This window comes from Papaver somniferum, chromosome 2 (genome assembly GCF_003573695.1).
Source record: "Papaver somniferum cultivar HN1 chromosome 2, ASM357369v1, whole genome shotgun sequence".
NCBI classification, from domain to species: domain Eukaryota; kingdom Viridiplantae; phylum Streptophyta; class Magnoliopsida; order Ranunculales; family Papaveraceae; genus Papaver; species Papaver somniferum.
In genome coordinates this window covers 215,165,089-215,190,142 of record NC_039359.1, presented here as the reverse complement: position 1 = coordinate 215,190,142, position 25,054 = coordinate 215,165,089, and the positions used below count along the sequence as shown (strand labels likewise).

At 36.7% G+C, this 25,054-nt stretch overlaps 2 protein-coding genes across 3 annotated transcripts; one reads left to right on the top strand and one right to left on the bottom strand.

Annotated features, from left to right (window-relative positions):
• Positions 1 to 4,794: 4,794 nt before the first annotated feature.
• LOC113350482 (U-box domain-containing protein 34-like) lies at positions 4,795 to 8,691 on the bottom strand. The gene is made up of 9 exons (XM_026594625.1): positions 8,262 to 8,691; positions 7,921 to 8,042; positions 7,708 to 7,820; positions 7,454 to 7,575; positions 7,056 to 7,354; positions 6,825 to 6,926; positions 6,173 to 6,607; positions 5,278 to 6,021; positions 4,795 to 5,200 (listed from the first exon to the last, which is right to left on the bottom strand). Exons 1-9 carry the CDS (start codon positions 8,518 to 8,520, stop codon positions 5,012 to 5,014), a joined length of 2,385 nt encoding a protein of 794 aa, XP_026450410.1. The 5' UTR covers positions 8,521 to 8,691; the 3' UTR covers positions 4,795 to 5,011.
• A 12,521-nt stretch (positions 8,692 to 21,212) lies between these two features.
• Positions 21,213 to 23,898, top strand: LOC113350481 (U3 small nucleolar RNA-associated protein 14-like). 2 transcript variants are annotated; one of them, XM_026594623.1, is made up of 8 exons: positions 21,213 to 21,845; positions 21,980 to 22,048; positions 22,141 to 22,225; positions 22,391 to 22,644; positions 22,732 to 22,812; positions 22,892 to 22,966; positions 23,080 to 23,430; positions 23,559 to 23,898. In XM_026594623.1, exons 2-8 carry the CDS (start codon positions 22,010 to 22,012, stop codon positions 23,694 to 23,696), a joined length of 1,023 nt encoding a protein of 340 aa, XP_026450408.1. In that variant the 5' UTR covers positions 21,213 to 21,845; positions 21,980 to 22,009; the 3' UTR covers positions 23,697 to 23,898. The 2 variants fall into 2 exon arrangements, with proteins under 2 accessions (XP_026450408.1, XP_026450409.1); XM_026594624.1 differs by having other exon boundaries at positions 21,213 to 21,855.
• The last annotated feature ends 1,156 nt before the right edge of the window (positions 23,899 to 25,054 follow it).

Below are 25,054 nucleotides of genomic sequence, written 5' to 3'. Positions count from 1 at the left end.
AAAGATGATACAAAGCAGTGGGCTAGAGAACGAGGCAAGTTGATTATGTATATCATAGTTTGTAATGGTACCACTAATAACAACATCTTTCAAATGGTTTGCGAGTGTAATGGACAACATAAAAGTCACGCAAAAAAAGGTATCGTGCATGAAGCAAACACAAATAGGAAGAATACTACTTTCACTAAGAAGACCCGATGCCCCTTCAAGCTTCAATTTAAAAGGAAGGAGAAAGTTGTATGCGTTAGTCATAACCACATTATACCGGAGAGTTTTCTAACACACCCTTATGTTGGACGCCTTACTGAAGAAGAAGAAGAGATGATCGTAGAGTCAATGAGCCAAAATCGTATGAAGCCCATTGATAGTCTCGCTCACTTAAAGCAAAGAAATCCACAAAATGCTTCTACTTTGGCTAACATCTACAACGCAAGAACAAAATTGAATAATGAAAAATGGGAACAAAGGTACGAAATGCAACAATTAAGGCATTTGGGGGAGAAGCATAATTACTCGGTCATCCACAATGAAGATGAGAAAGGACAAATATAACATCTTTTATTGGCTCATCCCGAGTTTGTAAAGTTGGCAAGGTGCTATCACCAAGTGCTTCTAATGGATTTCACATACAAAACCAACAAGTTTGAGATGTCGTTGTTGAACATTGTTGGGCAAACTTCTACCAATTTTCCTTTTAGTGTTGGTTTTTGCTTCTTGAAAAACGAGCTCGAAGAGAGCTATGTGCGGGCACTAGAACAAGTAAAGTTATTCTACGTAGAAGGATATACTCCAAAGGTGATTGTAACCGACAAGGAAGAAGCTTTTTTGAATGCAATAAAGAGGGTTTTACCAGAAGCTCATCACCTTCTTTGCACGTTCCACTTGTGGAATAGTACTGAAACAAAGTGCATGTGCATTGTCCGTCCAACCAAAAAAAAGCGAAATGGAGAGAATAAAAAAACTACCGGTTGATCAACAAAAGGAAGCAAAAGAGAAATTTAAGAAGGATGACAAGTTGGCGGAACTAAAATGGGAAGAGCTCGTATGTTAGTGGCTCATTAGAAAAGAAGTTATCTAGTGTTGTGAAGTATTTGTTGGATAATTGGTTGGATCCGCACAAACAGAAGTTTGTAGCGGCGTTCACTAACCAATATAAGCACTTTGACAACCAAGATACAAGTACGGCAGAGTCATCTCACAATCGGATTGAAGAAGAAACTTCGTAGTTCTAATGGTAGGTATACTTGCTTCCAAGTCATACCAAATAAAGCCTTTTTCTTTTTGGTCTCCTTGACAACCTTCCTTTTTTCTTGAGCCTTTTGAATAAGTGGCTGGGCCTCCAGAACATTATTAATCACATGTGGATGACCAAAATGATAATACCAATCTATGTACTTATCAACGGCTTCTTTTGTGTTGCTACAAGCCGTTGCTTCTCCCGCTGCGAATTGGTATTTTTTGTCATGGAGGTTGTTCCAAGCATCAATCGTCGGAGTTGGGCAGAAGTTGAGTACAATGGTGGGGCCTTTTGTTGTGGATCCTTCCTTGGATAATTTGAAGTTTTCCTTAATGACATTTTCTTGAATTTGAGCAATTTGGTATAGAGTTCGACGAGGATTGGTCATAACATTACCTGTGGGATGATACAATGGTCCGTTGTAGCCTGTGGTCTGTGAACTGACGAATATAAACTCCATTTTGAATCCTCAAATTAGGGCCAAAGATAACATCTTCAACAGTGAAAGCATCTATTTCCTCCCTCACTTGAATGAGCCTCTCTTCTTTGTTCCTTTTTTGTGTACCGGTGAACTTGAACTTCTTTTCTGTAGGGCCATAATCATCTTCTCCCCATTCAGTAGAAGGTCTCAGGTTCGGAAAGTGGCCATACACCCATGCCTAAAAAATGTAAACAATTGGCACATGACTAAAAATGATAAATATAACAAACTACCATATAATAAAAAATAATAAAATATAACCAAACTTACCATTAGAAGAGCAACATTGCCAGCAATTTCAGTAGCTCCAACCCTGGAGGCCTTTCTTAGGATGTCAAGTAAATATGCGAGGGTGGCAGTGCCCCACGAATACTCTCTGGTCTTTATCAAATCCTTCAACAATTGTAGGTAATGAACATTCACCCTATTTCCCGAGTTATCGGGCATGAATACGCTGTGGATGTACGCCTAGATGCCAATTCCTTTTTGAGCGTGTCTCCAAACTTCGCCTTCAAATTATTCAACAATAGATTTCTGATGATAGGTTGCTTATGTGGTTCTTTTGAGTCATAACCAGCGGCCAACCGAAACTGCATCTCGGTTTTGTCTTTCTCCCACCCAAGTGTTTCTTCGACAAGGCTGTAAAGATCCGTCTAAGACATGTTGTTGTCGAAACCTCCTGCCACAGATTTTCCTTCAACTTCCAAGTCAAGAATTTGCTTCACATCGTCTGGTATTATTGTCATCACTCCAAATGAGAGATGAAGCGTATCGGTTTCAAGCCAATATCTTTCTCTGAAGGCAAAGACCACAACACTATCATACTCTGCTTGGGCATTCAGAATTCTAGGACTTAATCCTAAACTAGCCACTAGAGCACGAACAGAAGCACATTCTTCACCTAATGGCTAATATTTAGCCATTTGAAGCTTGAGCAATTTCTTCGCCCTTGCATGATCCTAAAAAAATACAAACATATTTTGTTAAACTGAGATATACAAAAATATACAAAAATACAAACAAAATAAATCGAAATAAGTTATAACAATGTTTTAAGAATAAAATCATACCCTAGTCTCACAGACTTTTGCGGGCCAAGAATTGGTATAACCAAATAAGATTGAGGACTTATCTGAGGCCTCGCCCCAAGGTCTTCTATTCTTCTTCGGTGGAAACAACAAGTCTTTTTCTTTAGGAATATGCATCCCTTTTTGTGCGGGCTATTTTCTCGGTTTCTTTTCTTTAACTGGCTTAACTGGAGTTGTAGCTACAATAATTTCTTTCCCCTTGTTTTGTTCTCCCTCTTCATCATTTGCTTCCTCATCCCCCTCTTCATCATTTACTTCATCTCCCTCCTCTTCTTCATCATTTGACTCCTCTTCCTCCTATTCTTCATCATTTGACTCATCTTCCTCCTCTTCTTCATCACCGGATTCATTAGAATTTTCTTCCTTTTCCTCATCATTAGATTTTTCCTTTACAATTTGTTTTTCTTTGCCTTCACGGTTAATTTCGACTACCACCTCTTCAATTTCTTGATCATTAGGTTCTGCTCCTTCTAAATCAACCCCGGATTCAGCTATAGGTGGTTCTCTCAACCTAATTTCAAATTGATTATTCTTCTTATCATTCTTGTGGATACCTCTATATTCTACTCCTAAATGCTTGTCACCGCGAGGGGTGGGCGTATGATCAATCGGAGTTAAGTTATTCCCTCTCTTATTCTTCACCCTATCAGGATTCCTACACAAGCAATACAATTTATTGATTTCCTAAGGGTTGAAAAAACAAAATAGAAACAAATAAACCAAAAAAAATTGTGACCAAAACAATTTACAGCTTGAAATGTGATAATCAACACAAATCGTAACTAGTTACGGTATGTAACTTGACAATCGAGACAAAACGTAATATTTTACGGTTGGTGAGTTGCGTTTCGAGATCAACCGTAACACTATTTGATACTTATGTTTTCAGACAAAGGATGATATACGGTTGAAAATATAGATAGCAACACATGCCGTAACTACATTACGGTTTATATATAAACTAAACTTATGAACCGTACAATATATATGAATTCAGCCACAAGATTATATACGGTTCGTAAAAGACATACAATTATACACCGTACCTAAACTACGGTTGGTAATTTTCATACAAATACGAACCGTACAACAAATTGTAGACATGTAGGACGAGTTAGGTTCGTAATTCTGGTTTAGACATCAACCGTAACTGGAATTTTTTTTCAGATCTATGAACCTATGGTTGGTATTTGAAATAAATTCAATTGTTACAAACTGTAACAGCATCAAAATCTTCAGTTACGGTGCGTAATTGATTTAATACCAACCGTAAATAACAAAAACCCAGAATTTGAAATTTTAAGTTTCATCTAAAACTCTAATTTTTTGTAGAAAATTAACTTAAATCAAACAAACTAAACTAAACCCTAACTGGGTTTGGTAAAACATACCTCATGTAAGTCATTCCAATTAATTTGTCCGGTTTAGGGGTTTGAAATTGAAATTGTTGTTCTTCACCTATTGGAGGATTTGCTTGATTAGAATCGCTACAATCTTCGTCAATTTTCTTCTTCTTCGTCATCTCTAATGTAGACTTCAATCAACGATTATTAATTTTGCGAATCGCCGATTAATCAAACACGATGAAGTTTTCGTTTTAAGAGGAATGGAGGTTACGGTTCTAATGGAGGAGAAGAAAATGAAGAAAAATGATTTAGTTTTCTCTTCCCGTTCATTAGGTTTAAATATGATGGAGGACAATTCAGTCTTTTTAACTAATAAAGGAGGGGCAAATTAGTCCATTTAAAGCTGAAAGGGTAATCTAGATAATTTACAGCCCCTATAGGACATCCCCTAACCAACTAGAGAGACATTATTGTCATGGTTCCGCCCCTCTAATAAAACCTTCCGCACCTATGACAGGTTACTTTTCAATAGCTTAGTAATCTGATAATTAATAAGTAAGATATAATTATATTAGACTCCGATTTGATGATTCAGATTTCGATGAGTCGTATTTAGACGAATTTATTTTATTGAGTCTGGAAAAAAAAAACACCCTTGTCGTTTAATTTTCTGAAGATTTATACAATGTTTACATTCCATAATGTTCATAATACATCACAAACTATCAAAATGTATATTGTTGTCATGAGTAGCAGAGAACAGTGAAAAACTTATACAATATACCTAGAGTGTGGGAGAGTTGATTAAAAAAAATGTACAGTTGTAGTTCTTCCATCTATTACATGCGTCGACTGTTGTTCAGTAACTTGAATTATGTAACCTCCATTCTTGTATGGCAGAGCGTAATGTACGATTTGGGGTAAGCCTAGAGTGTTGAAGCATAAGCCTTGTCACCGGAGATGCCTTCTGTTTCTCAAGATATGCTCTGATGGCAGTGTGCTCATATGTAAAACCATCAGCGGCAATGTATGGATTTTCCATTATCTCCTGCAGTACCAAAACAGTGAACATGCTACAACAAGGAAGAGAGAAACATTTACATAAGTGGTGTTTACGTCAGTCACCTGAAGAATAGGGCAGAAGAAGTAACTTGGAGTATTGATATTGCCCTTCTTTAGCTGAATGGTGGCCAGATTTGAAAGCTTTTCGAGCACTGGCAAAACTGAAGATTCAAGATCAGGTCTATCTCTGCATCTAAGCTTGCAACATCTTAATGCAATGCAAGCCAATTCCTCGGCCTCAGCAAGTGGCCAATCTGAAATTGACTTGTCCAAAACTTCATGAAAGGAACCACTTTTAATCGAATTTTCAACAGCCGCAAACAAACCATTTGGATGTCGACCAGTCAAAAGCTGCATTACAATCACTCCAAAAGAATATACATCGGATTTGGGTCGGAGTGTACCAGTTCTATAGTATTCAGGATCCATGTAACTCAGTGTACCTGCAAGACTAGAGTTTCTATACTCTGTAACATTGTCAGGAACTATAACGGATACAAATTTAGCTAGCCCAACATCTGCAATTTTGCTCATATAGTTTCTGTCTAACAATATATTCCCTGGTTTTAAATCCCGATGGATAATTGGTTCTGGCACTGAATGATGAAGAAATGACAGACCACAAGCTACTTCATAAGCAATTCGGAACCGGATAAACCAAGGAAGAGGTGGAGTTCCTTCATCGCAGAACAGGCGTTCATCTAGATTTCCATTTTCCATGTATTCATAAACTAGACAACCGATATCTGGACAGGCTCCGAGTAGTAAAACCAAGTTGGGATGACGTAGTTGGCTAAGAATTTCAACCTGCATGTTTAAAATAAAAAGTTGGAAACTCACAACTTTATGGGAAATCTAATAAATCCAGAAAGAACATGGTAAACCCACTATTAAGAAAAATTCTCTGGTTCAACAGTATTTTGGGGCATTAAAATATTCAAATTTCATACATACTAACCTCCATCAAGAACTCTTCTTTCTTGGTCTTGTCAGATTCATCTGGTTGAAGAACCTTGACAGCGACCGGTGTATGACCAAGGCTGCATCTGTACACTTTCCCATATCCTCCTTCACCTATCTTCTTGGCTTCCGAGAAAAAATCAGTTGCAGCCTCGATTTCATCCCTACTGTATCGTTTATATCTTTTGTCCCCCAAAAGAAGAGCATCAATTAACTCTTGTCTTTCTGAGGAGTTGGTCATGATGTTCAATTCGGCTCGTTGTCTCTCATAAACCTCCTTTGCAAGTAGTTCTTTTGCCGTCTCAAGTTCTTTCACGGTTTCCAAATGCTTGGAATTCTCCTCTGCAGCAGTTTGTCTCCACAGTTCTTCTCTTTCCATGGCAGCACGTAGTTCCCTCGCGTCTTCAGCACATTCAGAAGACAGTGCCTGGACCTATAAAATCATGGCAGCCTAACATAAGTAAAATTATATCCTAGATAGAGCTTAAAGCCAGCAATGTGACAAAATACATTTAAGAACTCTTATCTTAATAATTGATTTTTTTTGCTCAAGAAGCTTCATAATTTTCCTACTGGATATTATGAAATTTCCAGTAATCGAAATTTAAATAATCGAAATTTCGTGACATTATTTAAATGCACCCACTCACCCTCTTCTGGACATGAATCAGATCTTCACAAGCTCGACTATACATGTCAAGAGTAGTCCGTAGTTCTAATTGAAGTCCTTCTAATTCAGCTTGAAGCTTAGTCTGTACCAAAAGCATTCACTACATTAAGATATTTGATCTCCAAATCGTTTGTTTCATCAATTAAAATGTATATTACAAAAAAAAAAAAAAAAAACTATTGAATGATAGAGTCAACTCTAAATTACATACCTGATTAGCATCCTTATAAGAAGCCATGAAATCAAAATTTCCAGCCATTGGAGATTCTAGTTCCTTACTACTAAAATTCTGAATCCTCTGATGGTTCCTTCCCGGATGAAATCCAGCGCTCGAACTGGCATAAGAGTACCCATTTGTCCATCCTTGACTAGACATATCTGACGATGCTTCAGAGACACTATCAACCTCTGACACTGTACGAGAATGAAAACCGTATGTTTGGTCACCACTGGTACTGGAACATTCCGTACCTTCTGTTATTGTCTGCATACTATTTCTAGCACTTGTCTCTACATAGAAAAAGAATGGCAATCATAAATCATACACACAACAAGTAGAGACTCTAAACAGAACCTTTACAGAATAAAGTCAGAATTGTAAAGCAGTACCCGCAATTGTAGAACTATCCGCTAACTTTGTAATGAGTTTGTTTCTTGATACAACATAGATATTGCACGTCTTTGTAACAAATTGCATAAGTGTTGATGGTACAACCTGACTCTTGAGTTTCCTACAAGTATGAGGAAAACACAGACGCACACACACTCGAATTGTCATACTCAAGTACATTAAGATGTTTTTAATGATCTAAGCAGAACAAGTTAAACAAACATCTCACTGCATCCACATTTATTTTCAATACCTTGTAAAGTAACTCGACGAAGACCCCAACACCAAATTGTTGCAACCTGATTCAGATATGTACCTCAATAACGCGTATGCAGGATTATCATCCTCCAATACCAGTGTATCCATCTACACAATTTCAAATTGCAAATGACAATTAGTTACTCCTACTTTATTAAACACCACCAAAGTCACTCTAGTCCCTCGAAATAGCAGAAAATGAACAAACCTTTCTTGTTTTGCACATTGTCTTATATGGTAGAAAGAATTCTTCACATTTTGATTTCATATCCTTCCTATATGTTTCAACCAAATTCGCATCCACTTCATCAATAGGTATACGCTTCCCCGCTTAAAAAACCAAGCACATAAACAACAAGAAAAAAATTTAAAGACCGTGATAAACCATAGACAAGAAATACATACACATATTCAATTGGGATTCTGGGAATTGCTCAGACTGCTCAAATTGGCTTGGGGCTGATTCAGCAGTTCGAATCTCCAAACCAACAAAAATGAAATAATTCAAATGGAATAATAGCATACCCTTTGGGTTTGGGAGATACTTACAAGGAGTTGGGATGAAAGTAATGGAAGGCATGACATAAACAAGAAGAAACTGATAACAATGAAGCATGAGGTTATTGATTGCCCACCGAACAGCTCTTTTGGTACTCTTGCTGTTTCCTTTAACAGCTACAGCAACAATAGCTCCATTAATAGATATGGAAGAAGAAGAAGAAGATGTAAAATTGGAGGAAGCAATTGATGATGAATCATCGCCATATTCATCATCATCATCATGTGTTCTGATACTATTAGTACCCATTTTTTCAATTCAGTGACTTTTGATTTGAACTGAGTATCTGATGGTTTGAAATTCAGAACCCTAATTTCAGTCTGATTTTGAAATTTTGTGGTGAAAAAATCGAAGCACAGGATTTTTTTTTGAAGGAAGAAATTTTCTTTAGAAGAGACAGACAGAGATTTTTGTTTTGAAGTTGAAGTTGGCGTGAAATGGATCGCTTTTTAGTTGACTTCTTGAATTTAACGTAAGATGTATCACGTGCTACACGTATGTGGGTCCTACCAGACACAGAGCCGGAAATAGATGGGTCGAGCCACCGTTTGTTTTTTCGTTGGGTCTGAAGCTGATTCCACATCTGACTCGTTCGACAGTTGGTTTTCTTTTTTGTATTCGGAAATTTTGAGCTTGGTGTCTCTTTGCGTTGGAGCTTGGTGCCCAACGGATCCCCAACAAAACAATTGACTAACAGATGACCGGTGGAACCGTTACCTGATTATTATATTTATGTTATAAACGTTAAATTATGTTAAGAATACCAGGACAAATCCTGTTTATTATTTACTGGAATGTCCTTGTGTCTAGTCCTGTAAATAGGGTCTGTAATGTCTGTTTATTGTACACATGAATAAAAAATCTCTCTCATTTTCTCCCTTTACTTTTTCTCTTCTTCACCTCTTATTCTATATCACAAGACGTTATCATGTACGTTGTTCCACCAATACGCGCAAAAAAGATTAATTACAATCTCTATCTAATTCTTTTAAATTGATTTATTTTTCTCTTTTCAATAATTATTAATGGGATTCTGATTAAGTTTCCATTGGATTTGTTGCAAGGTACACTACAATCTCAAAGAAGTGACGATGATAACCATCACTTTACGGCTGTATACACACCTCATCTCGGTTGGTGTTTTCGTGATCCGTGAACGCTCTCTCCAAGCACTAACTGGCTATGCAATAGTCATATGTTAGTGGGCTTATATATTAGTTGGACTGCGCCAAACTTATTTCGCCTTTTGATCTTTATTTTCGTTATATATTTGCCGTTTTTTTTTCATTGTTATATATTCACGGGATATGTTTAATATCCTTTCTTCTCTATTTTTATTTTTTATAGAGAAAGAAAATGAACAGTTTTTATATTCCTTTAATGAAACTGTAATTGCCAAAAATTGGTATTATTGTGGATCAGATTACCGTTACGATAATGAATCACATGGATGGTTGAAAAACCTCGGCAAATTATTATTGGTATTTTTTTCCACTAGGCAATGATCATGTGATTCGTATTTGGTGTCTATTATTTTTTCACAAGATACCATCCGTCCACAAAATGGATTCCCTATGCGATGGCTAAAATGATAATCTTTTTATTATTTTGTCGATGAAATTTTGGCAAATTCTACAAGCCAATTGATATTGGTTTTTCCCATCTCTTTTCTTTAAGAGATGTAAAAATTGGCATTTTAAGAACTTTTAGCCAGTTTTTCTTATTGATTTCTGTTCCTTCAATGAAATCTTCATAAACCAAAAAGTAGATTTTTCTCTACAAAGAATAACAATAATGGTTTCTTTTATCAAAAGAACCATTTAAACCAATTGGAATCGAATTTTTCTATATTGTTATTATGATTTAAACTAATTGCAAATACCAGTGAATAAAATTTGTTGCATTCTTAAGGGATATTGAGCAATTTTTCCTCATGGTGAAAATCTCCAAAATTTGAAACAGTTCCACTTGTAATTGGAATATGTAAGGACACAAAAGATCAAAGAGTGCGCACCCGTCTTGTTCGCCTATATAATTATTCCTTGAGTGACTTGATTGACCTTGCTATAAATTTCTTTTGCTAACAAATGTGTTCATAATTTTATTTTATTCTATTTTTTTTTGAGAGATCACATATTTTATATGCTTTTGTACCAATTAATTTTGGGTTCCACACACAATCCATGATTGATATTAAATATGTATGTCTATTAAGACTATATATATTTTTTTAATGTCGAAAGACATATTTGATGACAAGCATATATCTCGATTTAATCGGATAATACTCTACGAAACTTGTTTTCGTATATGAGATGACAATTTCCGCCAAAATCAGGGGGAGACTATACGCTATTAGAGGTTAGCATTAATTAACTTAAAGGTTATATCATGTCTCTCCTACCATGATCAAATTGAAAAAGGCTGCCATTAAATAGGCGTGAAAATATCTCATTTAGCTTTCCAATAAGCTTATGCCGTTTGAAAAGGCAAATCCAATCACATCTAGAAAGCATGTAGCATTTTTATATAAGCTACAAATACGCTCCAACAGAGTCTATGATAATACGATTCACATTCTCAAAATTCATATCTCCTCATTTGAATAATAGGAGATTATAACGCCCGTGAGCACTGGTACTAGTAAATTTTGGATTTTTTCAAAGTATGCATACATTTGGGAATTATGTGGGATGTAGTAAGCTATAAATTGTCGAATATTCGTTTATATTAGCTTTTGAAATAATAAATGATGGTGGTTGTGAACCCCGACCTCTGCAGAGGGATATCGACATATGTGATTGGTTGGCACGTAATCCATATTAGATTGGATTATTACAATTTCTCGATTAACGCAATTTTGGATCCAAGACTTAACACCTTAAAATTGCCAAGCCTATTACTTGCAGGTTGGTGTAGTCGTAATGCGTTATACGAGAAATACGTTCGTTGTGAAAACGATTTGAGGGTTTTCTTTTTGATCAGACCCAGGGATTGGTTCAACAATTGTTCTTCTTATAAGACACATTTAGCGTGGTAGTCCTTGAAGGACTCGTATGTGGTCGGAGAACATGTTCAAATTTGTAATCCTTGTAGGATTCAAATTATATTCTGGTAGCCACTTGACTTGATTATGTCAAGTTAACAATCCTTCATGTGTTTTTAGAGATTTGGTACAAAACCAAAAATCCGGATTAATTAGTTGATGCTATCAACTTTATGGTCTCTTGAGGAGTCCTTAAAAACACAAAAATCCACGCTTTAGCAGCATGCATTATATTTTTTTTTTCTCAAAACTGCAGCTGGAATCATGCTAGCTTAAACTCGTCTTTGAAATAGACTAGAGTTATTATTTTGATGCTTTTATTTTATAAAACTCATATAGTTGGGTTAGCATCCATATTTACGCCAAAAGTTGTACTATTTTCCCTTTATTTCATGTTTTATCCCATGTGGTTTTCCTGACAAGGTTTTAACGAGGCAACATCTCGTTGACGTTTGATTTTCTTTCAAAAATGTTGATATTTGTGCTCTTTTTCCTTCGTCCAAATTTTTTCCCACTGGGTTTATTGGCAAGGTTTTAGTGAGGCAGTTTATTCAACATGGTGGTCATCCAAGTGGGATTTGTATAATTTTGTTTATTTGGTGGATTCCCACCATTAACTAAGTCATTCTGTTTTGTTATACCACATCAACATAAGAACCCTTAGGAATTTGGATATCATTCTGATCCATATATGGTATGATCACAAACTTTACTCACCTATGGTGCTATAATTGCATATTGGCACTTTGTTGAAGAAACTACATCAACTAGTTTTGCAAATCATCTCCGAGAAGCTAGGAATCCAAGAAGCAAGTCCTCAATATACTTAAAGAAGCGTATAAAATCGAGAACACTACCATTAGAAGACTAACACAAAAGAAGACTTCATCAACTTGGAAATTTCTCACGAAAGCATTGCTATCTCCAGCATTCAAGAAATTCGTTTACCGAAATTGGCTCGACTCGAAAATTTGCAAGCCAAAATTTAACTAAAGTACTTATCAGGGGGAGTATCAAATTAGAAGGTATTTTACTGGACTATCACGTTGTACTCTTTTTCCTTCATCAAGGTTTTTCCCATTGGGTTTTCCTTGTCAAGGTTTTAATGAGGCAACATTTGTGTGTCCAAATATTTTATAAGTTTTCTCAATTGTACTCTTTTCCCTCCGATCAGGTTTTATCCTTTTGGAATTTCCTGACATGGTTTTAACGAGGTCATTAGCTTAGACACAATGTCATCAGGGGGAGTGTTATAAACGTGTAATTATGTTAAGAATATCTAGGACAAATCCCGTTTATTAATGGGATGCCCTTGTGTCTAGCCCTATAAATAGAAGCTATAATGTCTGTCTACTCTACACATGAATAAGAAATTCTCTTTTTTTATCCCTTTACTTTTTGTCTTCTACACCTCTTATTCTATATCACAAGAATTTATTTATTTTTCCGATGATCAAATCCGTAAATTTGGTGATTCTTATTTTTCTTGATAGAAAGAGTTTGATGATATTAGTAGAGGAAGAAGAATGAGTTATGATGTAAACAGTACAGTTAGTAGCTACATCAAGTTAGTAGATACATCGAAGTATAGATTTTAGTTGGTCATTTCACTTTCTTTAAACTCAAATTTAAACTCTAAACTCAAATTTGGACAAACTTGATTACGCACTAAATACAAGGGTACGCATACCATTTTATAGGCGCCAAATTCAAAATTTTCCTTGTATAAAATTTGGTTCAAACTTTTTACGAGGGGTGGAGCCAGCCTATTGTTAGGGTGTGCACTTGCACCCCCTTCCCAGCGGGATCCAAGGCCTATTTTAGGCCCAATTAGATAATCTTTTTTACATATAAGCATATTTTTGCTTTCTTGCACCCCTTAAATAATTTTTTTTCACCCCATGATAAAATTTTGCACCCCATACCACAATTCTTGGCTCCGCCCCTGCTTTTAACCCATAAATGTTTGAGACAGATATATCGTAACGTGACTCGTTGAATATACATTTAGTTTGATTCAAAAGATTTATATAAACGGAATAACTTGATAGGTTTTGAGTCATATAGAATAAATCAGATTCATATATGCGATGAATATGATTCAAAATAGTATCAATTCTACAACCGCGAAGCACCAAAGCAGTATCAATTCTACTTTATCTAATCTCGAGATAGTATTATATAAGTGTTTGAGGGTGAAAATGGTTTCTGCTGATTTTGGTAATTTCGGGTGTGTGGGTGAGAAACGAATTTAAACCCTAAACAATGTACTGCAAGGGAGTATTTTAGATTCGAGAGATCAATCTGTACAAATCCGGCCTAAAGCAAGAAATGGTCGTTCCAGACTTGCTTCAGTCACAAAGTGAAGGAGAAAGGTTGGTTTTGGGGAGGGAAGCGAAGAAAGTGTTGAGACCAGAATAGTTGATTCTGGAAGAGTAGTTATTTTCTACGACTTGTATCAGAAAGTGGGAACCTAACAAATGGAAAGCTATCAAATGTTTTCTGAGTGTTGTATACTCCTGACCTGAACTTGTTATTCGGTGGAAATAGGTAATGCCTATTTATACAAGTCGAAGTGAAACGTACTCTGGTCTCATTAAGAAATGGAAAACAGGTGAGTAAATGGGAGGAGGTGGTAACCGGTAACGCATGTAATTGATTTTCCATAAAATAAAGCGTTTCACCGTTACTCCCTGTATTTACTAACCGCCTTATCCTTATGATACTTTCTTATAACGGGCGTAGTGTACGCCGCACGCTGTAAACCGCCAAAACAATACCCAATGAGCATCCCCCAGTTTGTGACATGCGTTGATGTCTCGAGTGTTTTCATGGAAAACATGTAGCATGTTGTTGTCGTCTGGCAAGTCGAGCTTGGGAGACTTGCCGGCTAGGTGACCTTCGACGGTCGAGATTTTGCATCTTAAGAGGAAAGGTAGCCGTTGATTATTGCAACCCTTCGTTTGGTATCCAGTGGCATGAAAGCATGCTCGATATGGCTTTAATATGGCCTGATTTAGGCGCGGCCAAAAGTTAGGGTTTTGGATTTGTTTAGGCGCGACCAAACTAGGGACAAAAGTTTCCATGCGTTATCTGGTAACCTTGGACGGCTAAGATCTGCATTTTAGATGAAAAGGTGGTTGTTGATCGTTGCAGGCCTTCGTTTTGGTATTCGTATAGGGAAGGCCGGTATGGCGCGGCGCGGCAAGGTGGTTGGCATGCCATTTGCACATGTAGCATGGCATGCCTTGGCGTGGCCAAAACTAGGGTTTTGGGACAAAGGTTACCATGCATTGTCTGGCGACCTTGGACGGCTAGGATTTGAATCTAGGATTGAAGGATGGTCGTTGATCATCGCACGCCTTCGTTTTGATAGCCGCATAGGGAAGGACGGCATGGTATGGCGTGACAAGGTGGTTGGCATGTCATTGGCACATGTGGCATGGAATACCTTGGCGCGGTTTGGCGTGGCCAAAACTAGGGTTTTGGGCCAAAGGTTACCATGCGTTGTCTGGCGACCTTAGACGACTAGAATTTGCATCTAGGATTGAAAGGTGGACGTTGATCGTCGCACACCTTCGTTTTGGTAGCCGAATAGGGAAGACCGGCATGGTAGGGCCAAGGCAAATGGCGGGGACGGATTGGCATGGTGGGGACAAGGGTTTGAACGGCTTGGCATGGTGGGGCCAAGGCAGAATGGTGCGAACGGCTTGGCATAGTGGAGCCAAGGAAGAATGGTACGGGCGGCTTGGCATAGTGGGGCCAAGGCAGAATGGTGAGGATGGCTTGGCATAGTGGGTCCAAGGGTTTGGACGGCTTGGAATGGTAGGGCCAAGGCAAGGTGCGGTTGGCTTGGCATGGTGGGGCCAAGGATTTGGCATACCATTGGCGCATGGTGTGGCCAGCATTACGGGTCCCAGAAACAGTTTTACAAATAAATGGTTTGATCTTTGAAGAAGGGGTTGGACAATTTTAGAAGATGAGATTTAGGAGTACATAGAGGAGCCCTGTAATTTTGAGTGTTTCCCTTTACTTGTACCATGATCCAAACACGTAGTAACCTTAAATATCAATAGTAAAATTTCAAACTCATCATCTTTTCAAAGAGTGTTGATTTTTATTATAATTTTCTCTTTTCTATAAAAAAAGAAGATTTTCAAACTCATTATCGCTATGGACATAGGCTTCGGCTGGACCACGTTAAATCACTTGTGTCCTTCATGAAAAAATCGGGGATACAACAATTACACCCAATATTTCGTGCAACAATCTCTATGGATTAAACTCCAACATAATTCCGAGAACACCAACTTAAAAGTGAGACTCAATCAAGAAAGATATCAAAAAGCTTTATCTCTTTGTCAATACAATCAGTAAATCAACAAGATAGAACCGTGAGACTGATTGATATGAGAATAACTTGGACGGTACCAACGACCAATGCCCAAGTGTCAATCAAGTTCTATCCAACAATCAAGGTCGGATTTATCAACTGATTGAACTATGTACAACCTGTGATATTTCAATTATATAAAAATATAATGTGGAAAAGAAATAACACATACACTAGAAATTTTGTTAACGAGGAAACCGCAAATGTAGAAAACCTCGGGACCTAGTCCATATTTGAACACCACACTATATTAAGCCGCTACAAAATTTAACCTACTACAAGTTAACTTCGGACTGGAATGTAGTTGAGCCATAACCGAGTCTCACACTGATTAACATTCGTGTTCTTTACATCTCTAGAACCACGCCGGATTCTACGTACTTGATTTCCTTAGCTGATCTCACCCACAACTAAGAGTTGCTACGATCCAAAGTCGAAGATTTATAAACAAATCTGTCTCCCACAGATATGTATATCCTTTATTCTTTTTGTTCCATCTTTTGATACAAAGATCAAGGCTAACATGAACCAACTAATAATCCGGTCTTATAGTTCCGAAGAGCATCATAGAAATATTAGTCACCTCACAATAACCTAACTGATTAACAAACTAAGTTGTTGCGGAATCAAAAGAGTTTGAGATGAAGAACGGTTGTGATTACTTTTTATATCTTTCCTATCGGAGACGAAACTCGAGTAAATCTTAGAGAAGATAAAACTTAATAGGATAGAACAAGTAAGATCAGAATACACAACTACAGAGAAAATAGTTGGATCTCGCTTCACGAATTCAAAATGAAGTCTTCAAGTCGTTAACCTAATAATGGTTTTGGAAAAATCTAGGTTAAAGGAGAATCAACTCTAGTTTGCAACTAGGACACACAAAATTGTCGGGATTAGTTTTTCCAGATGCTAGAGTTCTCCCTTATATAGTCTTTCAAATCAGGGTTGCTTACAATCAAAGCTAAGGTAGCTTAGTAACAAATTAAAGCAATTGATATGCACCGTTAGATGAACTCCTGATTTAAGATTCAAGCTAAGTCTGCTTAGAAATGAAGAAATTAATCTCCACTGTTAGATGGTCTTAACTTGTTACACACAAATGAAATATACTTATATTTAGATATGGGTCGTCGTACCTAAACATGTATATTGGATTGGCTCAATAACAGTTAATCGAAGTTAGCCATATGAACACTTTTGGCTTAGCCACATTCGTCTAACACGTCTAGATCAAATATGATGATCAATCAATCATGATAAATAATCAAATGAATCTAATCGTGTTTCAAATAGAGTTGTTTAATTGTTCACTATCTCATAGAAATATTCATGAACAAATAGAAACGAAATCGGTTTGATTCGTGATTATACAAATTACTTATACAAGAATCAATTCATGAACATTAAACCACGGTTTGTAAAGTTAATTTGCATTCCTTGGTTCATAAATATTTTAGTTCATGAGTATGAGAATCATACATAACCGATTTTAGAACCTAACCACTGTGTTCGCAAACCCGGTTCGCGAACAACCATTCCGAACCAAACTCGGGTAAACCCGTTTGCATACTAGGTGCAAACAAGAGTTCCGGACCTTATCAGGTAAATCTGTTCGCATACTAGGTACGCAAAGAAGAGTTTCGGACCTGAATCATCACAATACAATTCACATACTGGGCATGCATACCGTGTTGTACCCAGATATGGTTAATTGTTCTAAACTCTTATTTTAATCACTGAAACATCCTTAGAAGAAGACAACGGTAATCTTACACATACCATTAGCATCAAGTAATTTTCAAGTGATCAATTGATCAATACAAAACTTCCCGAGCTAACATCAAATGAATGTCTCACACAAATCATATAAGATGTTCTAGGTAATTTCACATGATAATCTTTTGACTTAATATAAAGTTTCCAACAAATAAAGTATTTCTAACTAAACTCGTCAAGAATACGATGAACTTAGCTAAAGCAAAAAGCTTCCAACAAGTATTTCGAGAAATACATAAGCGAGATAAGAAGTCATGCTGCTAATTGTATTTGAACGATTGAATTGAGTTGTTTGTTGCGTTGGTGAACATCAAAGAAGAGTTAAGGGGAGATGTTGCTATAGATATTGAGGATATGGGGTTTCACGATATTAAAAAACAGGTGAAAATAGGTATTGTTCCCGTAAAAAAAGGGATTAGGATGTCGTTCTTGAAAAGAAACAGAAGTATTGGTCGTGTTTAAATAAGCTGGAACTTGTTGTGCTAGCAAGAAGACGTTTTGATGTTGTCGGTACACGAGGAAGAAATATAGTAAGAGGGTTGATGAGAAGTCAGTAGAAGAGATGATGATAGCAAGTTTGTTGTTGCTGCCAATTATGGCAGTGAGAATTAATGATAATGAAGGAAAGTTTGATTGATAAAGACGTGTGTTGGTGGTTATTGATGGGTTTGCTGTGGTAGAGCATTGGTTGATTTTAAAAGGTGAAGAAGCTTTGGGTGAGTGGTTGTTTCAAAGGGTTGGGTTATGGATTTGAAATAAAAAAAAATAGAAGATCAAACGTAGGTATTGCAGTCGAGTAAGGGACTGGTACAGTTTGATGGAGTTGAAATCAGATTCAGAGACTTAGAAGGATAAGGAGTTAGAAAGGTTTTTGGCCAGGAAAACAGAAGTATGACAATTGTGTCAAGACTTGGCAAATTTGTTACAAATTTAGAAGTGTGGCAATTCTGAATTGTATGGCAATTTGTGACAGTAATATATAAAAAAAACAGTTAGAGCTTGTGGCAGAAGCGTGACAAAAAGAAAGATTGTGAGAGAATCTTGAAAAACAAAGAAGTGTGAAGGTTTCGCAACAATAACGTGTCTGGAACAAAAAAGTAAAGAAGAAGAAACACAACAAGGTTGTGAAGAAAAATAAAAAATCCTTATACTTGTGGGTGATTAAAGAAGATTGTCTGTGCGTAGTAAGGCGTAGGATAGGTTCGTGAACCTATGAGTTGTGGAAAACGTGACAACAATTAACAAGGTTATCTTCGTAGAAGTAAGGAGACATGAGTACTTTAGGAAGAAAAGAAAGTTTTATGAACTGTGAAAATATCAGTTGAAGCAAACATCGCGACTGTCGGTTGTGACTCTTGATGAAGTAACATGTGAAGAAAAGATAAAGAAGAAGATGAGCAACCATGCTCGGTGATGAAAATCCTACAAGTGAAGTAGGTGACAAATAAGAAATCATACAAGTGAAGTAGGTGATAAAGGAAAAGGACTTGGTGTATCGTTTGGCTAGCAAGTGGATAGAGCGCAACAACAAGATTGTGTTTCCAGCTTGTTAAGAAACCTTGAAGAAATAAAGGGGCCTGAAGAGTTAGTGAACATGCAGGGGAGTGTATTGAAGAGTAAACTGTTTGCCGGTTATGAAATATTTTTGAGAATGTTTTCTTAAGTAAGTCTTACTTACATGAGTCAAAGTTATATTAGGAATCTGTTTTGGAGTTTCTTTGTTTATAGTTAGAGCTTTCTAGAAGAGTCTTTGTTTAGAATTTGGTCTTTTTTAGGAAAGTTCATTTTGAGTGGTCGTCAAGTTTGTGAAACTATAAATAGGCTATTGAGCCATGAGAGTTTGTACACCAAATTATTATCAATGTAGTCTTTTGTGCTTCCGCGTTTATGCTCTCCTCTCTTGCTCGATCCTATAGTGTTTTACTCCTAGTTCTGTTATTAATAAAGGTTACTCTTATATTATTATTATTTTTCTCTCGAATTTAATTAAAAGTCAGAATACAAATAAGTAGTTCAATTTCATTTAAAAACAAAGAAGAATGAATCCCCAGTGTACAAATAACACGGCTATTACAAGATACTAAACTCTACTACGTGGGTACTAATTCAATAGATCCAATAATGAGTACCTTTTTGTTTTACCCTCTACGATTACGGTAGAAATGTACCAGTGACGTGATATAATAGTTTCTGAACCTGATTTTGGTATCCATGTACTAGTGATGGGAGGTAATTGATTTTTAGAAGAACGCGTAATTGGGGGATATTTTTTTAAATTGGGATATGAATTGCTAACCCTATCTAATAGTGTCTGCTAAGCGGCGTTTTTGCGGGGCGGAAATACTAAAATACCCTTCCATTTAAATTAAAATTTAAAAACAATAAAATCAAAATCAAAGTCAAATCCTAACAAGTGCTTAAAGATAGGTTAAATTGAATTGTTGTTGAACAAGAAGAAGAAATGGCTTCATTGAGAAGGTACGTGATACCCAATCATATTTAAAGTGTTGTTGTTGTTTTAAAACTTCGTTTGGGAATCAGAAACTGAAACTTTTCCACTCCCGGCTTGTGTAGATGATGAATACCCTACTATATTTTTGTGTCGTCATGGCTTTTATGATGAATACCATGCCGGTATCTTGTGTCGGCATGGCTGTTAGGATGAATACCATGCCGATATCTTGTGCCGGCATGGCTGTTAGGATGAATACCATGCCGATATGTTGTGCCAGCATGGATTTTAGGATGAATACCATGTCGAAATCCAGTGCCAGCATGGTTTTTAGGATGAATACCATGCCGAAACTTGTTATTTCAGGCAGATTTTCGTTATGTTTTTGTCCTCAAACCAGCACGGTACACTTTCGAATGGACCATGCCGTCACTACTACCGGCATGCTCGGTAATGAACTTTCTGTGTCGGCAGTGTACTTATAATTTCAAAATTGGGGGATATTGTGTGTCGGCATGGTGAAAGTATGAATACCATGCCTACAACGACGGCATGGTATTCATACTTTTACTATGTCGGCACTGAGTTTTTCAGGCGTAACAATGGTGGATTCAATGAAAAAAATCAACTTTCAATACATTAATATTTATATATGACTAATTGGAACACTTGTGTATTCAACTTGTTTACTTTCCTGGGTTGGTTCTTCACCTAAACGTTCATGATCATAAATATCTTGATTTAATGTTGTTGCATCAATAAATCAGTGATAATGATTTATTCTAATGATTATCAAACTAATCTATTAACTTAGCTAATTATAATTAATCACTAAACATGATTAGTGAGGGGTACCTTAGGAATTAGTTAAAATACATGGATAAGAGGTGACTTTGATTTACTATTTATATCTCATTTTTGTCTTTTTCCTCTATTTTTCAATTAATATAAGTATCCAACCGCGCGTTCTATTTAAAACCTGAAGAAGCAAAGCAAAAGTGTATTTACTATTTTTTTTCAAAGATTTTTTTCCTTTTTTGTTTTTTATTTAATAGCTATTGTGAAATGTGGACACCGACGACCTTTTCACGTTCAAACTTCAAACCATCTAGAGCGAAATCGTGCTCCGGTACACAGTGACTCGACCAGTTTGCCAGGCCAGTTAAACATGTCACATGAGTGTATTTACCAGCCTTAAGATGCATACAAGGGTAACTTTGGTAATCTGATTACCAATTGAAACTTAAAAGAAACCCTAAAACACCAACACTAATTTCCTCATTTCAGTTCTCCGCCTCTTCTTTCCCTGCCGCTCACTCATTCTTCTTCCTTCACTGCAGATCGCCTCTGTTTTCATCTCCGATTGTACCACCACCACCACTATGATCTTCAGTAGCACCACTTAATAGATGTGTTATAATTGGAATATGGGTTTTGTATCTCATATACCGTGGAAGGATATGGAGGGTAAATGTTTGATCTGTATATTAGTTGGTATGATCGAATCGGAAATAGGATTTACATGAGGCTGTAAAGTCTTGGGACATGATCCCAAAAATTTCGGATTAAAACGGGTTATTTGGATCCGAAATGTCTGTTTTCCCTGAAGAAGAATCACCCCCAAATTGGAGAAGTAACAGAGCTGCAATCCCCTAATTCTTCATCTGATGAAGCAGAAGAAGATACATCCGCTCATGTTTCTTCAAAATACCTTGCAAATGATTCTCCAAAAAACCGTCAAGTAGGTCGCCCGACATAATTGGATCGAAGTTTCTGAAAAGGCCTAAAAGAAGACAGTGCTGGTGATGCTGAGGACACAGTGGATGAATTCTCTTATGAAACTCTTTGATTTCAACAGTAATTAGAGGTTTGCAGATATTAACAGAAACTTAGAGGTTTCAACGGTAAGATAGTGTAAGTCTTGTTTTTCTAACTTTCATTGATTTTGTCTAAATTCTAAGTGTTCACTTGATTTTTTTGAAGTTGGTCACACAGTATTGTCCATGTATGTAATGTAACTGTTTTGAAATTGTAATAGAGATGAAGATCAAGAAGCTCATGCCTACAGATGCTGAACCCAGAAGACTTAATGACTGGATGGAAAAAGGTCTCACTTAGAACCCACACAAGAGATTTGTACAAATACTTTAATTGCAAGCGAGATTACCTAAAATTGGATTTTCTTTTGTGGTCTTTCAGGTGTCTATGATGCATTACAGAAGAAATACCTCAAGACACCTCTGTTCTGCAGCTATTGATGGACCTATGATAGAAGAATATGCTTGTATGTGAAATCTCACTTCTTCTTGCATTTGATAAGCTAAATTGTCATTGTTAAGTTGGAGTTGGATTTTACTTTGTGTGCTCTTAAAGTAGCTTTGAATTGTGGATGGATATTGATAAATGAAGTTTATACTCATACATGAATGGATTGTGTTGTGCTGTGCAGTTTCATTTAGCTATTCGAATTCTGATGAAGCAGAACGTTCGAAGAAAGCAACATCAAGTGGTAGACGCGTTTTCGGCTCGGCAGCTAAAAATCAGTCTGAGGATACATCAAACAGGGTGGATAGGGATAGAAATATGGCAACTGAAGATGTTTGTGATGCTGTATCCGGCAGAAATATGTTGGTTTCACAGAAGAATATTCACATTGCTCCTGGTGGTGCACTTAGTGGCACCGGTCAGGAACCTGTTCTTAAGGTATCAACATTTGACATAATCACTTTCTTTTATTCGGCTTACTATTTTTCTTTGGATGGGGAGTTCTTATTTTCTTTCTTATAACAGAGTTTTAATGATATCGTTGGAGAGCCTGGCCCGAAGACGACGTATGATGTTGCTATTTTTGTGTCGAACTCCTTCAAGAAGGTTAGTTTTGCTCCATATCAATTATTTTAACTGACGAACCAGTCAGTATTACTTAATCATTTATAACTCATATGTGTAGATGAAAAGTGAAAATAAAAAATCAAGTACGAATAAAAAGAACTCGAAGGAAGTAGACTTTGCCTTGCCGCTTAAGGTTTGGCTTCCCCATTTATTTTAACTTGGATGTGTTTTTTGTTCTGTTCATTGAAGTCTTATTTATCTATTGTTATTTTCATTTGACCTTTGTTTTTTTTGGAATTTTTAAAGGAGGAAGACGAGGATAGTGGTAGTGAGAGTGGAGAAGAGATGGTTGACGGAATTCTTACTTCTGGTACCAAGCAAGCAGATCTTATACGCAATGCTTTTGCTGGTGATGATGTGGAGGAAGAGTTTGAGAAGGAAAGATTAGAAACTCTGAATGAGGAAAATCCTGAACCTGGGAAGCCAACTCTAGTTCCAGGCTGGGGTCAGTGGACTCATATTCAAAAGAAGAAAGGTTTACCTTCTTGGATGGTCGAAGAGCATGCAATTGCACAAAAGAAAAGGGAAGATGCGCTAAAAGAGAGAAAAGATTCACATCTCAAGCATGTAATTATTTCTGCGAGGCTTGACAAGAAGGTGAGTAATATTACTTATTAGTTATTATTGACATATATGTCTGGCATGTTTAGTTGTAAGTGATTCTGCATCTGAGTTGTAACTGATGCCTGATATTCTAATCTAAATGTCGTAATGTGCCTGGACAGGCTGAGAAGCTACATACAGCGACAGTGCCGTATCCATTCACATCCAAAGAACAGTATGAAAGTCATCTCCGAGTGCCTCTTGGACCCGATTTCAACCCGGCCACAAAAGTTGGAGCCCTTCATAATATTGTGGTCTAAGACAGTGCCTCTACGGTATCGTCTAACATTATGTTTCTCATAATCGTTGTTTGGTTTACCAAGAAGAGAGTGCGCAGCAAAAGCGGATTATTTCCATTTAGCAATGTAACCTAGACCACTGTACATGAATGAATGAATGCAAATGTGTTACACTGGCAGCTTAATGTGAATGTGAAATACTTTCGGCAATTTGGTTTCAGCTATAAATTTTTTTTTTCAAAAAAGTTTTATGCACACAACTACTAATAAGAGTTGTGTTCCATATTTCAACTACACACAAATCAGTGGTTGTGAAAGAATGTCTTTACGACATAACTAGGTGTTGTCCAACATGGTTCTGCAACTCTTACAAGTGTCGTTCAATCTTATACATAATAGTAATAAGAGTTGTTACATATTTCTACATATCCTAAGTTGTCTAAGATAGTCCTTCAACTTATACAAGTATTGTGTTACATATTTCTACTATACGCATCCTTTGTTGTGTAAAATGGTCCTACAACACAAGCAAGAGTTACGTTAGGCTTTCAAAAAAAATTCGAAAGAGAATCACAACTTTGGGAAAATATTGTCGAACCATGAATCACATCACCCTTTACAACTCTTAGTCAAGTATTGTAGAAAAGCTTGGACTTTCTACAATACCCCACCTACAGAATGTATAAAATAGCGTTGTAGTACACCTACTATAACGCTAATACAGTGTCGTCAATGATGATTTTTTCGGTAGTGATTGCCAAAGGATTTGGCTCAGAAGTGGAGAATGGCGCGAGTATCTTATAGTAGCATTCACAATATTCATAGCTATAGAGAAGCTAATTTTATTGCAGATGCCTTAGCCAAACAAACATGTTTGTTAATTTGAGGATATTTTTGAATTATACGAGGGTAGGCCCATATTCACTCAAGCAATTGAATGGCCTGACAAGGTTTATTACTGTTTTAAATAGGCTGAGTCCTTTTAGGTGGACTTGCGGCTAGTTAGAATAGCTTGGCCTAATATGCTTTGTATATATTTTGCTTTAGATATTTTGTAAAAGGGTTATAACTTTATAGTCTAATTATGGTCTGGGTCGTAGAACATGCACTTGATGTATTTAGGGTCGTAGACTAATGAGAGACCGTTAAATTAGACTGTTACTTGACTTTGTAGGAAATACCTTTTAGTCCTAGGAATAATATATTAGAGAGAGTCTAGTCCAGTTGACTCAGTCAACTGTCTGTTTGGTCCTTTTTAGAAAAATATATTATATTTTGGTCCTAAAAATTATAGTTTGGTCCTAGGGTGATGTCATGGATGATGTACATGTCATCTTGTAGTGGTAGAAATACCCTTATATTATTATTTGGTCCTAAAA